This window comes from Eucalyptus grandis, chromosome 1, assembly GCF_016545825.1.
Source record: "Eucalyptus grandis isolate ANBG69807.140 chromosome 1, ASM1654582v1, whole genome shotgun sequence".
In the NCBI taxonomy this organism is placed as follows: Eukaryota; Viridiplantae; Streptophyta; class Magnoliopsida; order Myrtales; family Myrtaceae; genus Eucalyptus; species Eucalyptus grandis.
Genome location: NC_052612.1, coordinates 49,723,504 through 49,736,378, shown reverse-complemented (window position 1 = coordinate 49,736,378; position 12,875 = coordinate 49,723,504). Strand labels below are relative to the sequence as shown.

Here is a 12,875-nt window from a genome sequence, read left to right as displayed (position 1 = left end):
TAACCCATGTCAAAGGCTTTTAGAAACATTCGCGATGAACACAATCTGATCGATCAAAAAAGTCTTTTGAAAGAACCGCAATATAGGTTTCGTCAAGGGCTTACACAAAGGGATTATTGCTTTTAGGCCAATAAAGGAACATTTGTCGTTATCTTCATTGGGTTTACAAGTCAAGAACTTGGAAGATAAGACAAGATAGAATTACTTTCACTCCTTCAAGCAGTAGCTTCTTGATGGTATTCACATTTTCACTCAAACCATCCCAATCAGAAGAGACTTCGGAAAAGGGTTGTAATGTTGGCTCAGGAGAGACTCGAAAGGCTTAAAATTTTCAAAATGGTTTTTAGGAGTCGGTGATCATCATAGCATTGTGACCAGGTTAACCGATCTTTCGAAACCATTCAACTTGTGAACATAGCACATCTCAAAAGTCCCATGGCTAATCATTTCTGCATGGGAGCTTTGCTCATTTTTCTAATTTCCTTTGCATTTGTGATGATTTTTTTACGCAAGCACTTGGACTTTGATAACTTTTTCACATAAGATGCAGCCTTTTAGCTCTTTTTCTTGATAGGCATTGGCCTTGCTTTTACCAAGCACAATGCTTTTTCATGCCCCCCTAATTTTGTTTAACTTTTTTTTTCCTCTTTGAACTTTTGAACTCTTATGACTTTCAAGATACTTTTCACGTTTTCTCGTAACTATCAGGTCAATTCCTTATGCCTTGCCCCAATGAAGGGAGATGATCACCGCTTGGGATTTAGAAATAAACAATCATGCCCAAATTAGTTAAAGCAATGGATATCGGTGTTTGGGTGGAGAAGAAAATGCTCTTCTTCACCTTGGGATGAGTCAAGCTCTAACGTCTGAAGCTATCACCAGAATATTGATACAAGTGAAAGTAATAGGATCTTTCTCAATCATTCGTTTTACAACAAAACCGTAACCTCCTATGATGCCCCAATGTAGGGTCGTTCTCGATAGAGGTACTTTGAAGGATCATTTTTTTTCGGCCCAAAGGGGTAGCAAGAGATTAGTGCAATGCTTGGGATTAATGAAGGAAACGCCTTTATCATTTCGATCTTTGCGCTCAATGTGAATGAATCATTCGTCCTAAGAGAATGTCATTTTTCACTCAACTCTCAAAAGTGTTTGAATGGCGTGTTTGGAAATGGCTTACATTTCTTCATCCTAAGCACTTTTTGTTTGGCATGGTTAACGTCTCCATTTCACTTTGCCGAAATCATATGAGTATATCAATGTCCACAAGGAAATTTGATTCAAAATGAATAACCCACAAAACGAGAAAACATTTTTTTTTTTTTTTATAAAAATGATGCTCAAAAAATTTGTAGAAAGTTTTTTTTTTTTTTCAATTATTCATTTTTTTGCTTGTCTCTGGGAAAGCGCAAAAGATTCTTTTTTGTAATGGAAATTCTCTGGTTTTTTTTTTTTTTTTAATAATTTGAGAAGAATGGTACTTACCTGCGCCATGGTGATCCGGTAACCCCGTAAAGAATGTGAAAGAATATATTAGTGCAAAAATCTTTAGGGATTGAAATATTGGAAACAATACATTATTACCCTTCATTCTCTTTTATCCTTTGGGTGCTAACATTTCTTGGATTCACCCTTGTGGATATTTGGTAACTCGACATTACCTTTCACTTGTATTTGCTTTTAAGTGTATGATGTCTTCCTATCAAAGGAAAGAAAGAATCATGTCAAAGACTCTATCAAAATGAGCAATTGGAATCAACACAATTTACCCTTCACGAATTCACCCTTTTGGATACTTGGCAACTCCCTTCATTTGTCTCATCATGCAAAGTGAACGAGATCGATGGGCTATTTTGGCACCTAAGGCATTTGCAAATAATGAAACTTCCTAGAACAAAATTCAACTTCGTTCCGCCTCTATGGAAAATTGGCTCTGACGAAGCCTCGATGCATGCTTGCTTCTCAAGTTCCATGAGCCTACACTTTTATCTTTTAGAAGGGGCGGCATAAGTTTTCTCGAAATTCATTCTAGAAGGTAAACGTAAAGGTTCGCTTGACACACTTCTGAATTTGTCATTTTTTTTCTTTTTTTTAGAAGGATGATTTTCACAAAATTGAATTTCCATCATTAAAAAAATGTGAGTCGCATGATTTACAAAAGTATCCATTGGGTTCGCAATCAAGGCCCAATATGGAAAACATGATTCTTATCGAGAATAAAAACAATGATAAAATACAAGAAACCCTTGTATAAATGAGAGTAACAATCAACTCTTGTCCTAGCTCTAAAATTCATTTCTTCATGTGGTCAAACACAAGAATCTTCAGGAGTATCACGCTTAACATGCAAAACGACAATGATGTCAGTACATGAATGAGAGAAAATGATCTCTCAATGAGGTCACTTCTTACAGCAAAATCGAGCTGACGGTACATGCCCCACAATGCTTATTATAGGGTTTTAGTATTTCACCAAGATTTTATCATAAGAGAAAGGGCATCATTAAAATATTGATTGACGGCTATCAATTGAATGTCTACTCTTATTCTAAAAGTTTCATATGCAAAAGTGGCATTGATTTTACTTCTTCTTTTTTTGAAGAGATTGATTTTAGGATTTTACTCTCGCAAAAAATGAAGTGACTTCTATTTTGAGAAATCTATACACAAAATGTGATTTGCATTTCAATCCCAAAATTTGAGAAGGAAAGAATTTGATTAAAAATGCAATCTCAACTTATGTGCCCCAATATATAATCGCAACTTGCAAGTTTTTTTTTTAATGTGATTTTAAACCTATAACTAGAAATTTAAACAAAAAAATATTCTCAACGAGGCCAAATCAAAGTATTTAGAACTTGCATTCAATGCTCACTTATCAAGAGTGATTGCCAATTTTTTTCAATTATAGACCTACAACCCCGAGGGCATTCGATTGATTTCGCGAATTTCAAGATGAAAATTCAATACAAAATGAGCAAATAATAAGGAAAATGATACTTATAATGGGTGCCAACCTTTGTCTCTGTTTTCTTTTTCTTTTTTAATTACATAGACATGCACATGGAATGTGGTTCGATTTCTACTCTATACGGTTCAAAATGGAGCCAGAGGATCACTGGACCGAACCAACAAGATCGCGGCTAAGTCGTGTTACCCATGACTCCGGCTTCGTCAAAGAATTGACCCGTGTCACGCGATTGCAGACTAGGGTGGGTATTTTCGACATGAAGAAAAAAAATTCGGGGTAGAGATGGGCGACTCATACTACATGATCGTAGTCGGAGTGGCATCCATCTCGACGCCATCCTAAGAAATCCTATGTGGCTCAGGTCCACCGGCAGGTAGTGTGTGCTATGGTGTAGTGCAATACAAAGGATATATGCACAACAATTTATAGGCAAACAACACTCCGTATATAAAAAATAAACTATACATTCATATACCTCCCTGCAAGACAAATGTGAGCAAACCCCCCCTTTATACCTCCCATTCTGCAAAAACATTTAACACATTTAATGGTAAGGGCATACCTGGAATCCTTGCTGCCAAACAAAAGTATTTTTAAACAAGAATAATTTTGCCTAAGTCCTCTAAGGTTTAAAACCAAGTCCCCAACGGAGTCGCCAAGCTATCGCGACTTACCCCTCGAGGGAGGAAACAAGTTTAGGAGTATTGCCTAAAGGATGGGCTTAAGGCCCATGATTAGGTGCGGCTCTCCCAAGCTCATACCCTGCATGACATTGGGATAATTTTTAGGAATTTTGCACAAAAGGAGTCGCCACTAGCCTATTAGGGTCGGCTAGAAACCAAGTGAGGCACGGAAGTATACCAAACTTCCTACGCAACTAGAGAATCTAGGATCGGGGACTTGATTATGCTAATTAACTAATTAATGCCCTTTCAAGTACTTAATCTTGTTCATTTTAAAAGAAATGATTTTTGTTTGGCAGTTTGTATTGATTTTATACCTATCAACTAATATGTAAGGTGATCATGCGGGTATGCAATCATTAAAATAATAATCACAGCTATCAATATCCTAATTGCAGTAAAATTAAACACGTGCAATTAAACGTAACAAAATATACAAATTAAACATGCAATATAATCAACATGCAAGCAAATAAATGCCTAATTACACTAAAATGGCATTACATAGCAATTCCTAACCAAACCCTACAATTTTGGTCCCGACATCTTGTGCTGTCTTCTGTAGGCTGCTGTAATTATTTAAGGTTTAAGGTATTCCAAGATAGAGAATAATAATGAGAAAGTTAGGAGTAAAAAAGGAACGGAAGAAAGAAATAAATAAAAAAATACAAAACAAGTAGGTCATGTTCCCATTTATAAGCCTATTTATTTGTCATATAGTTATTGTGAATGATCAATTCTGAAACATTGTGTCGCTTTTTTCAAATAGATATGTTCCTATATGTAGGTTTATTTTTTTATTTTTGAATAGTTATTCAAAGCAATCAATCCCAAAACGTTGTATTGCTTGCTTAATTACGTACAACCCTGCTCTAGATTCTCTTTTACCGATGCATTAAAAAGAGCTCGTGTCGGCTACTATTTAAAACTTGACCTCTTGTCATATGATTACAAATTGACCGTTGGTCTTGACATCCCACACCGTCTTCTACCGGAAGATTGAATTTTCAAGGATTAAGGTAGCCTAGATAGAGAATAGTAATAAGAAAGTTAGGAGTGAAAAAGGAATGGAAGAAAGAAATAAAAATATAAAACAAACAATGATGTTCCATTTATAAGCATATTTATTTGTCATATAGTTATTGTGAGCAATCAATTCTGAAACATTGTGTCGCTTTCTCAAATAGGTATGCTCCCATCTGTTAGTCTATTTATTTCTTGGAATAACTATTTGGAAGGATTAATCCCGAAACATGGTGTCGCTTGGTTCATTACGTTGAATCTCACTTTGAATTCACTATAACTGATGCAAAAAAGAGCTTGTATTGACTAGTTCTTTAAAACTTGACCTTTTGTAAGATGATTAAAGACCGGCTGTTGGTCCCGACATCCAGCGCCGTCTTGTGCATAGATTTTGCGATTATCGAGACTATTTATGACACCGAAAAAGTGTTTATCAAGAGAGACGACTAACTAAAAGTAATAACCTAGAATACCTATGACGGTAAATTTTTAGCCTTGGTAGTATTAAGAGTTTATCATTTCCACGACTTAATTTGAAATAGTTCATGTCGCAAAATGGTTTGTTTTATAGTTTTTATTTCTTTCATCGGTTCCCTTTTCACTCGTAACTTTTTTTATTACTATTTTGTATCTTGGTATACCTTCAACCTTAAATAATTACAATCTTCCCATAGAAGGGAAAAGTATAAAAAGAAGTAATAGACCTATTTTTTTGTCATATAGTTACTATGAATGATAAATTCTGAAACATCGCATTGTTTCCTCAAATAGATATGTTCCCATCAATAAGTCTATTTATTTCGGCAATCAATCCCAAAACGTTGTGTTGCTTGGTTCATTGCGTACCATCCTGCTCTGAATTCACTATAACTGATGCATCAAAGAGTTCATATTGGCTAGTTATTCAAAACTTGACCTTTTGTCAGATGATTAAAGATTAACCCTTGGTACTGGCATCCTACGCTATCTTGTGCATGGATTTTGCCACCATCGAGACTATTTATGACACTAAAAAAATGTTCATCAATAGAGACGAGTAAAAAAAAAGTAGTAACCCGAAATACCTATGACTGTTATTTTAGCCATGGTAGTATTAAGAGTTTATCATTTTTATGACTTAGTTTGAAATAGTTCATATTGCAAAGCAGTTTGTTTTATACTTTGTATTTCTTTCATTGGTTCCCTTTTTCGCTCCTAACTTTTTTATTACTATTCTTTATCTTGGTATACCTTAAACCTTAAACCTTAAACCTTAAATAATTACAATCTTCCCTTATGAGAGAAAAGTATTAAAAGAAATCATAAACCTATTTATTTGTCATATAGTTATTGTAAACGATCAATTCTGAAACATTGTGTCGTTTTCCCAGATAGGTATGTTCCCACCTGTAAGTCTACTTATTTCTTCAAATAGTTATTTGAAGCAATCAATCCGAAAACATCGTGTTGCTTGCTTCATTATGTACAACCCCACTCTGGATTCACTATGATCGATGCATTAAAGTGTCATATGGATAAAGATTGATTGTTGGTCCTGACATCCCGCGTTGTCATTTGCATGGATTTTGCGATCATCAAGATTGTTTATGACACCGAAAAGGTGTTTATCAAGAGAGACGAGTAACTAAGAGTAGTAACCCGGAATACCTATGACGGTTAATTTAGCCTTGGTAGTATTAAGAGTTTATCATTTTCACGACTTAGTTTGAAATAGTTCATATCACGAAGTGATTTGTTTTATACTTTTTATTTCTTTATCGGTTCCCTTTGCACTCCTAACTTTTTTATTACTATTCTCTATCTTGGTATACCTTAAACCTCAAATAATTACAATCTTCCCGTACAAGGGAAAGGTATAAAGAAAATTCACAAACCTATTTATTTGTCATATAGTTATTGTGAACAATGAATTCTGAAACATTGCATCATATCCTCAAATATGTATATTCCCACCTATAAGTCTATTTATTTCTTCGAATAGTTATTCGGAGCGATCAATCCCGAAACGTCGCGTCACTTGCTTCATTATTTACAATTTCGATCTGGATTCAATATAACTAATGCATTAAAGAGCTTGAGTCAGCTAGTTATTCAAAACTTGACATTTTGTCAAGTAATTAAAGATTGACCGTTTGTCCCGATATCCCGCACCGTCTTCTGCATGGATAATCTAGACCGTTTATGATACTGAAGAAGTGTTTTTGAAGAGATTCGAGTAACTAAAAATAGTAGCCCGGAGTACCTATGATGATTATTTTTAGTCTTGGTAGTATTAAGAGTCTATCATTTTCACGACTTAGTTTAAAATAGTTCATATTGTGTAGCGTAGTATCAACCATTAATCAAAAGTCCAAGTATCACCTATTTATAGTTTCCAATTTAATTTGCGGGGAAAGAAATTAAGACCATCGTTCTGGGGTGGAGAAAGAAATCTGGGAAATAGAGAGGACGATAAGAAGGTGCCATGAACGGGGGCAACTACCTCGGAAAGGATTTACTATAAGAAGTAAGTTCATAACACTAATTGACATAGTAGGAAAAAAATTCGATTCCAGAGATAATTAGAGTACGAAAAGGTGTAAATCAAATTCAACCGGCGCAATTGGAAGAGATGAGAAGGAAAAAAATTATCCAACCTTAGAAGGAAAGAACTCCGCGGATAAAACCGTGTATTCAGGCATACTGCAATAAATATTAGCTGATTTTCGTCTAGATTTTTTTCCAATATGAATTGCAGGGATGCCTTCCAATTAAAACTCTGTACATTGCATTTAATTTATTGTTTGAGGCATGAAAAGAACTGAATACTTGGAAGTGTGGGCTATATATTGCCTATCATTTGGCCTCTCTCTCTCGCTAAACCCACACACAAAATCATAAAGCAGTTCATAAGACAAGTCTTTCGCATTCTAAGTACTTGTGACCGAGTCAGTTATCCTATAAATTCGAAGTTTAGCTCAGTCATTTGGCGTATCAGAACGTACAGTGACTTAGACATGGAGCCTATCAAGGAAATCGGGCAGAGGCGTTCTCTCAAACGTTCTTCTGCGAAGATTAGTGTACTGGTAGTGGACGATGATTCCGCATGTCTCTCCATTGTTTCAGCCATCCTAAAGACATGGGAGTATGAAGGTAAACAATCTAGAACTAAATATATATGATACTTCACTTTGGTTGATTACACAGGATTTTGTGAAATTTTTGCATCGGGTCGTGAGACAATCAACATCAATTGCATCTTCCAAATATTTTGTTCTCCTGATGGACTGATAAATTGAGCATCTGCCTAGGACGTATCCTTAGGTTCTATGTTTTGAACATGCATGATATAAACTATAGTCGCGTTTTCCTCATCAAGAAGAAGCCGATCTTTGCATTTTTTTTCTTCTTTTTACCTGCTCCTCTGTATTGGGGTAAAACGTATTTCTGTTGGTCATTTTTCTGATGTTTGCCTAGCTGTTCGACTTCGTGAATGTTTTGCAATTGCAATTCTCAGATCTGACTAATTTGTTGTTATTTGATGCCAAGGGATTTCCTAAATCTGCTCAAGTCAAGACATCAAAGCCTCTGTTTTCCTTGTTTTTTACGCAGAGTTAGAGGACTTGATTTTAGTTTTGAATGGGAAGCTTTTAAATCTAAAAATCCATCCTCCCCAAAAGAAAAAAGACAACAACAGATTGATAGATCTCGAGGACTTAGCCAAGTTGATGAAAGAAATGGCGATTTTACACCTCAGGAAGCCTTTAATCTTAGTCTCAGTTTATACACATCTCCAATCTTGGGGCTTCGTCCTTTGAACTAATGTCTTAGGGATCTCGTAGTTTTGGTATAGATGGTTTGCCCTTGATCAGATCTAATAGATGAACCGGTGCATAAAACCTTAGAGGGCATATGCTCCCTTTCAATGAGCAAACACGTATAGAACACTAGAAATATTTCCCGCGACCGTTGAGAAAAAAATTTACCGGGTCGAAAAGGCGCGCCAACGTTAAATTTAAAATACAAAATTGACGATATTTTATGGTATGTTTTTAATAGGTAAGCGGACATCTGAATGATAAATGAATCTTTTGCTTGCCATTAAATAGATGGATGAATGTACAAACGCTTGAAACTTTGTGGTCTCCCTAATGGGTTTTCCATATCTCTCTCGTTTTAAATCCTATGATCTACTGACTACCTTGGTTTTCCCAAGGACTAAATATCTTACCTATTTTGTCGATTTTACCTTTCAGTGGTAACCGTGAAACACCCGATTGATGCGTTGTCTACACTTCGCCAAAGGCAAGCTTCATTCGACCTTGTGGTAACGGACTACCACATGCCCGACATGAATGGACTTGAATTGCAAGAGCAAATCCAAGAAGAATTCAAGCTACCTGTGATCAGTGGGTGTCCCATAAACTTCACAAGTTCTTTTATTTTTTCTCTTTTTGGTTATAACTGCACTATTAATTTGCGACGTGATCATTTTCTAGTTTAACTCAATTAAGGGTTTTGCGACTTTGTTTACCTTTTTCGTGACAGTGATGTCAGGAGAAGAAAGGGAGTGCATAATGTTGAAGAGTTTAGAGCGTGGTGCTGCATTCTACATTTCCAAACCCGTAAGGCCTGAACATCTCAAGAATATATGGCAATATGCAGTTGCGGCCAGGAAAGGCAAATCAGTGGTCATTGAAGAGGAGACTAATTGGGAACCGGATTCACAGATATGCAGTCGTCCTAAGGACATCATGCCTCATGTAAACAGCAATTCTTCATCATCTGTGAACAAGACAAAGGACGTTGATAGTAATAATGATGAGGATTCCGATACTGAGTCACAAGAAAAGAACGAGGACAATAACCAAAAACCTAGAAAACCGAAAGTTGTTTGGACAACCGCACTTCAGAATCGGTTCTTGCGAGCGATAAGCATTATCGGATTCGAGAGTAAGAATCTTTGTCCTACATGTTTGAGATTTCCTCTCTCTCTCTCTCTCTCTCTCTCTCTCTCTCTCTCTCACACACACATGATTGCTAATTAGCTAGGTTCACGGACCAGATTAGTTTATATGTTGATTTCTCTACTAACATTGTTTTGTATTTGATTCGAATCAAATTAGATGCTGTGCCGAGGAGAATTCTCGATGTCATGAATGTACCAGGAATAACTAGAGCGAATGTGGCCAGCCATTTACAGGTTCGCTTTCTGGATATTCCTCAAGCATATATAGTACATTAGCAATCATTTCATCAATTCAAGTAATTTGATTCACGTCGTTTCACCTTTCCTTGGACTGAATCAGTGCATTCACAAGAGTTAACTACTTGTAGACAGTTGTAAAGCGCAAACGTATTAATGATAATTAAACGCATGGAGGAGTGTCCATACATAGAAAAGAAGTATATTTTGTGAGTATTAGAGTGAGTTTCATCGAGTACCCCATATTTAGCAAAGTTGATGGATTTTATTAATCCTCCTACGCAAAACATGATTGTTTTCATACAACAGCAAAATGATATGAACTATTTTTCGATGGTGAATATTGATTCACTAACATACTTCACATTGTTATTCTAGTCTTGACATTATAAAAAGATTTGAATGCTTTTTGTATCTAAGCCAGAAGTCCCAAGTTCTTTGCCCCAAAAATCTGACCACTTCAGTGTACTGGAAATTTGGAATTTGTTTTTCCACTTACATATTGTGGTCGAATTCGCAGAAGTATCGACTTTTCCTCAGGAAGGTTGCTGATAAGGGCCACAAGTTTAACAGTGAGAGAGTACTACGGTCTAGCTTTGCATCTGCATTTTTGGCAAGCAGTACTGGCCGAGAATATCGTCATAATCTTTTGGCACGTAATCCATGGACGCCGACATTCCAATCTGGGCTATTGGGAGGGAGTTCGACAAATATGAACTATAGGAGTTATGGCATTGTTCCATTCACTAGTGAAGGAGCTGCGGGGAGCAACTCCCTATCTACACTTGGAATTAACAAATTACCTTCATTGACCGATCGAGCTAGCTCTTCTAATTATCCAATTCTAGGAAACTCCTATCCTCTCTCTCCGCTAAATAGCTCGGCTCTTTGGGCAAATCAACTGAACAGCATTGGAACCAGCTCACTCAGGCCAAGTGATGCCATAGATGGCACATATGGATTTTCAAAGCAGATGACTCAACAAGATCAAACTATACCTGAACAATTCCATCATGGAATCCAGAAGTACACAACGTTAGAAAATGGTGCCAAAAAGGCCAACAATGCATACATCGGTGGCTCGGGTTATACAATGAACTCTTTTCCAAATGTGAATTCGTACAAAACCAGTGGTTATGTCGGTCTTCAAACGGCTAGTGGCAGTGAGCTAATCCAAGTAGATGATGCTGCCAAATCGAACAAACTCAACAGTGCATTTAGTTCAGAGGGACTGAGCTTTATGCCGGCCTTCCTTAGTGGCCCCCAAAAGGAAAATTTGTTATTATCAGATGGTCTGTCCAAAGAAAATGAAAGTCACTACGTGTGTGATGTGATGAAAAATATTTCGGCGCCTTTCAGCAATTCCAGTGGACAACTGGTGGGTGAAGGTACTCTCACTGATGCTTTGTCGGGGCATATCAACAATCAAGCTCCTTATGAGGTATGAAAGTTCTTTCTTCTTCCTATTTAATCTTTATCACATAATCTCTCCTGACTTTATTTTATTAGTGGTGAAAATGGTTTATTTAGCTTCTTTAGTTGCTAAATAATATTTGATCAACTTGATTAGCCACAAGATGGGGAGAAGCTGATGATTCCAGAAATCACCAATGTCCCATATAAACCCAATGTCAACGCCCTCCCAATTGAGAACCAGAATCCGGATTTTATTAGACCAAATCCTATTGGGGAGAATGCTACTTGGAATAATGTTGATGTCCAGGCATGTCTAAATATTTTTCCCATACCAAATGCAGAATTTATTTTGTGACTAATCTTTTTTCCCTCGCCTGCTTTTCCTTGTTTTTCTGGTTATTAATATCAATAGTTTAACTCCAATTCCTCCACATTTACTGAAAACTGATGTGCACAGGATCGTGGCTTTGGAGAATTCATGGACTTTGACTTCCTCGACGGGGTTGAGTCGTTCCTGTTCGACGATGCTAGTTCTCCATTTGACCCGAACACTGTGAAGGTGAGTTTGGCCATCAAAATCATCTCTGCCATCGATCAGTGTCTTGATTTCATCATAGATTTACTATTTATTTTGCTCTCATTGATCTAAAACTTGCTTCGAATTGATCTGAAACCTCGAAACACTAGATTTTGTTGGATGTTTTTGAGCGATGAAAGCAACTGTAAGATGAAGCAATCTCTCTTTTGTATAAAGAAAAGATAGACATGGGTCCTTGAGAAAGTGGTACTGGATGAGGATGTAATCCGTTAGCTGTAATGGAAATCACGTAAATTGCATTTAAAATATGATCATGACAATATCTATTTTGATGTGGTGACCAAAGGAGCAAGAAATTCTCAACACAGAAGTACCCGTCGCAAATCCACCGGTGCAAAACGAACAAGAGAATCCCATATCCGCTGATATGGTAAGTCCTTTTCTATTCCTAAACTTCATCTTTCTTCTCTTAGAGAATGATGTAGTCGTTCTTGTTTCTTTTTTCGGCTTTAACAACACTAAAGATTTTCTCTGGGATTGGCAGGAGTTCGATGAAAACGCTTTCGTGGCCTCCTTGCTTGACGACTACTGAAGTGTGCTTGGGAGGACAAGTATATTGTGCCTTGGAACTTTTATCAGACTATGGAAAAACCTTTGTTTTTTTAAATTTTTATTTTGATGTTGCTATGTGTGTGGAGGGTGGCTTGTGAACTCCATTTAGTTCGTCCGGTTGTGTTTCATGTTGGGAGTTTGCTGTTGTAACAGCTCCAATTAGACTCTTTTCCTTTGAATAAAGAAGTCATGTTTTTCAAAGCTTAATTTATTTGTTGTTCCAATGGCTTGCTGTATGTTAGCACAAATTTATTGGTATGTGCGCAAATATTGGGATTTCTTTTTTATGCTAGGTAATTTTGATGCAAAACGTTACTAGTTATTCATCATTTGTAGGGGACGGTAGTGTCGTGGACACCATTATATTAGGGTCACTCCACTCTTGTAGTTTAAAAAAGGGGTTGATAATATGAAAAATCCTAAATTGGTACATTTACGATAAATTTA

The 12,875-nt window shown here is 36.6% G+C and overlaps 1 protein-coding gene and 1 non-coding gene across 2 annotated transcripts; both read left to right on the top strand.

The window, feature by feature from the left end:
* The first annotated feature begins 7,673 nt into the window (after positions 1 to 7,673).
* Positions 7,674 to 9,901, top strand: LOC108957457 (two-component response regulator ARR2-like). Its single transcript, XM_018868066.2, has 4 exons — positions 7,674 to 7,809; positions 8,913 to 9,089; positions 9,205 to 9,609; positions 9,783 to 9,901. Exons 1-4 carry the CDS (start codon positions 7,674 to 7,676, stop codon positions 9,899 to 9,901), a joined length of 837 nt encoding a protein of 278 aa, XP_018723611.2.
* A 1,829-nt stretch (positions 9,902 to 11,730) lies between these two features.
* On the top strand, positions 11,731 to 12,635 carry LOC104415505. Its single transcript, XR_005548351.1, has 3 exons — positions 11,731 to 11,837; positions 12,163 to 12,246; positions 12,361 to 12,635. It is a non-coding gene; the product is annotated as an uncharacterized LOC104415505 (transcript).
* The last annotated feature ends 240 nt before the right edge of the window (positions 12,636 to 12,875 follow it).

Coding starts and splice junctions, on each gene's coding strand:
- LOC108957457 (XM_018868066.2), top strand. CDS start 7,674: ATGGAGCCTATCAAGGAAATCGGGCAGAGGCGTTCTCTCAAACGTTCT. Junction 7,810..8,912: donor AAAGACATGGGAGTATGAAG/GTAAACAATCTA, acceptor TTTACCTTTCAG/TGGTAACCGTGAAACACCCG. Junction 9,090..9,204: donor GTGTCCCATAAACTTCACAA/GTTCTTTTATTT, acceptor TTTTCGTGACAG/TGATGTCAGGAGAAGAAAGG.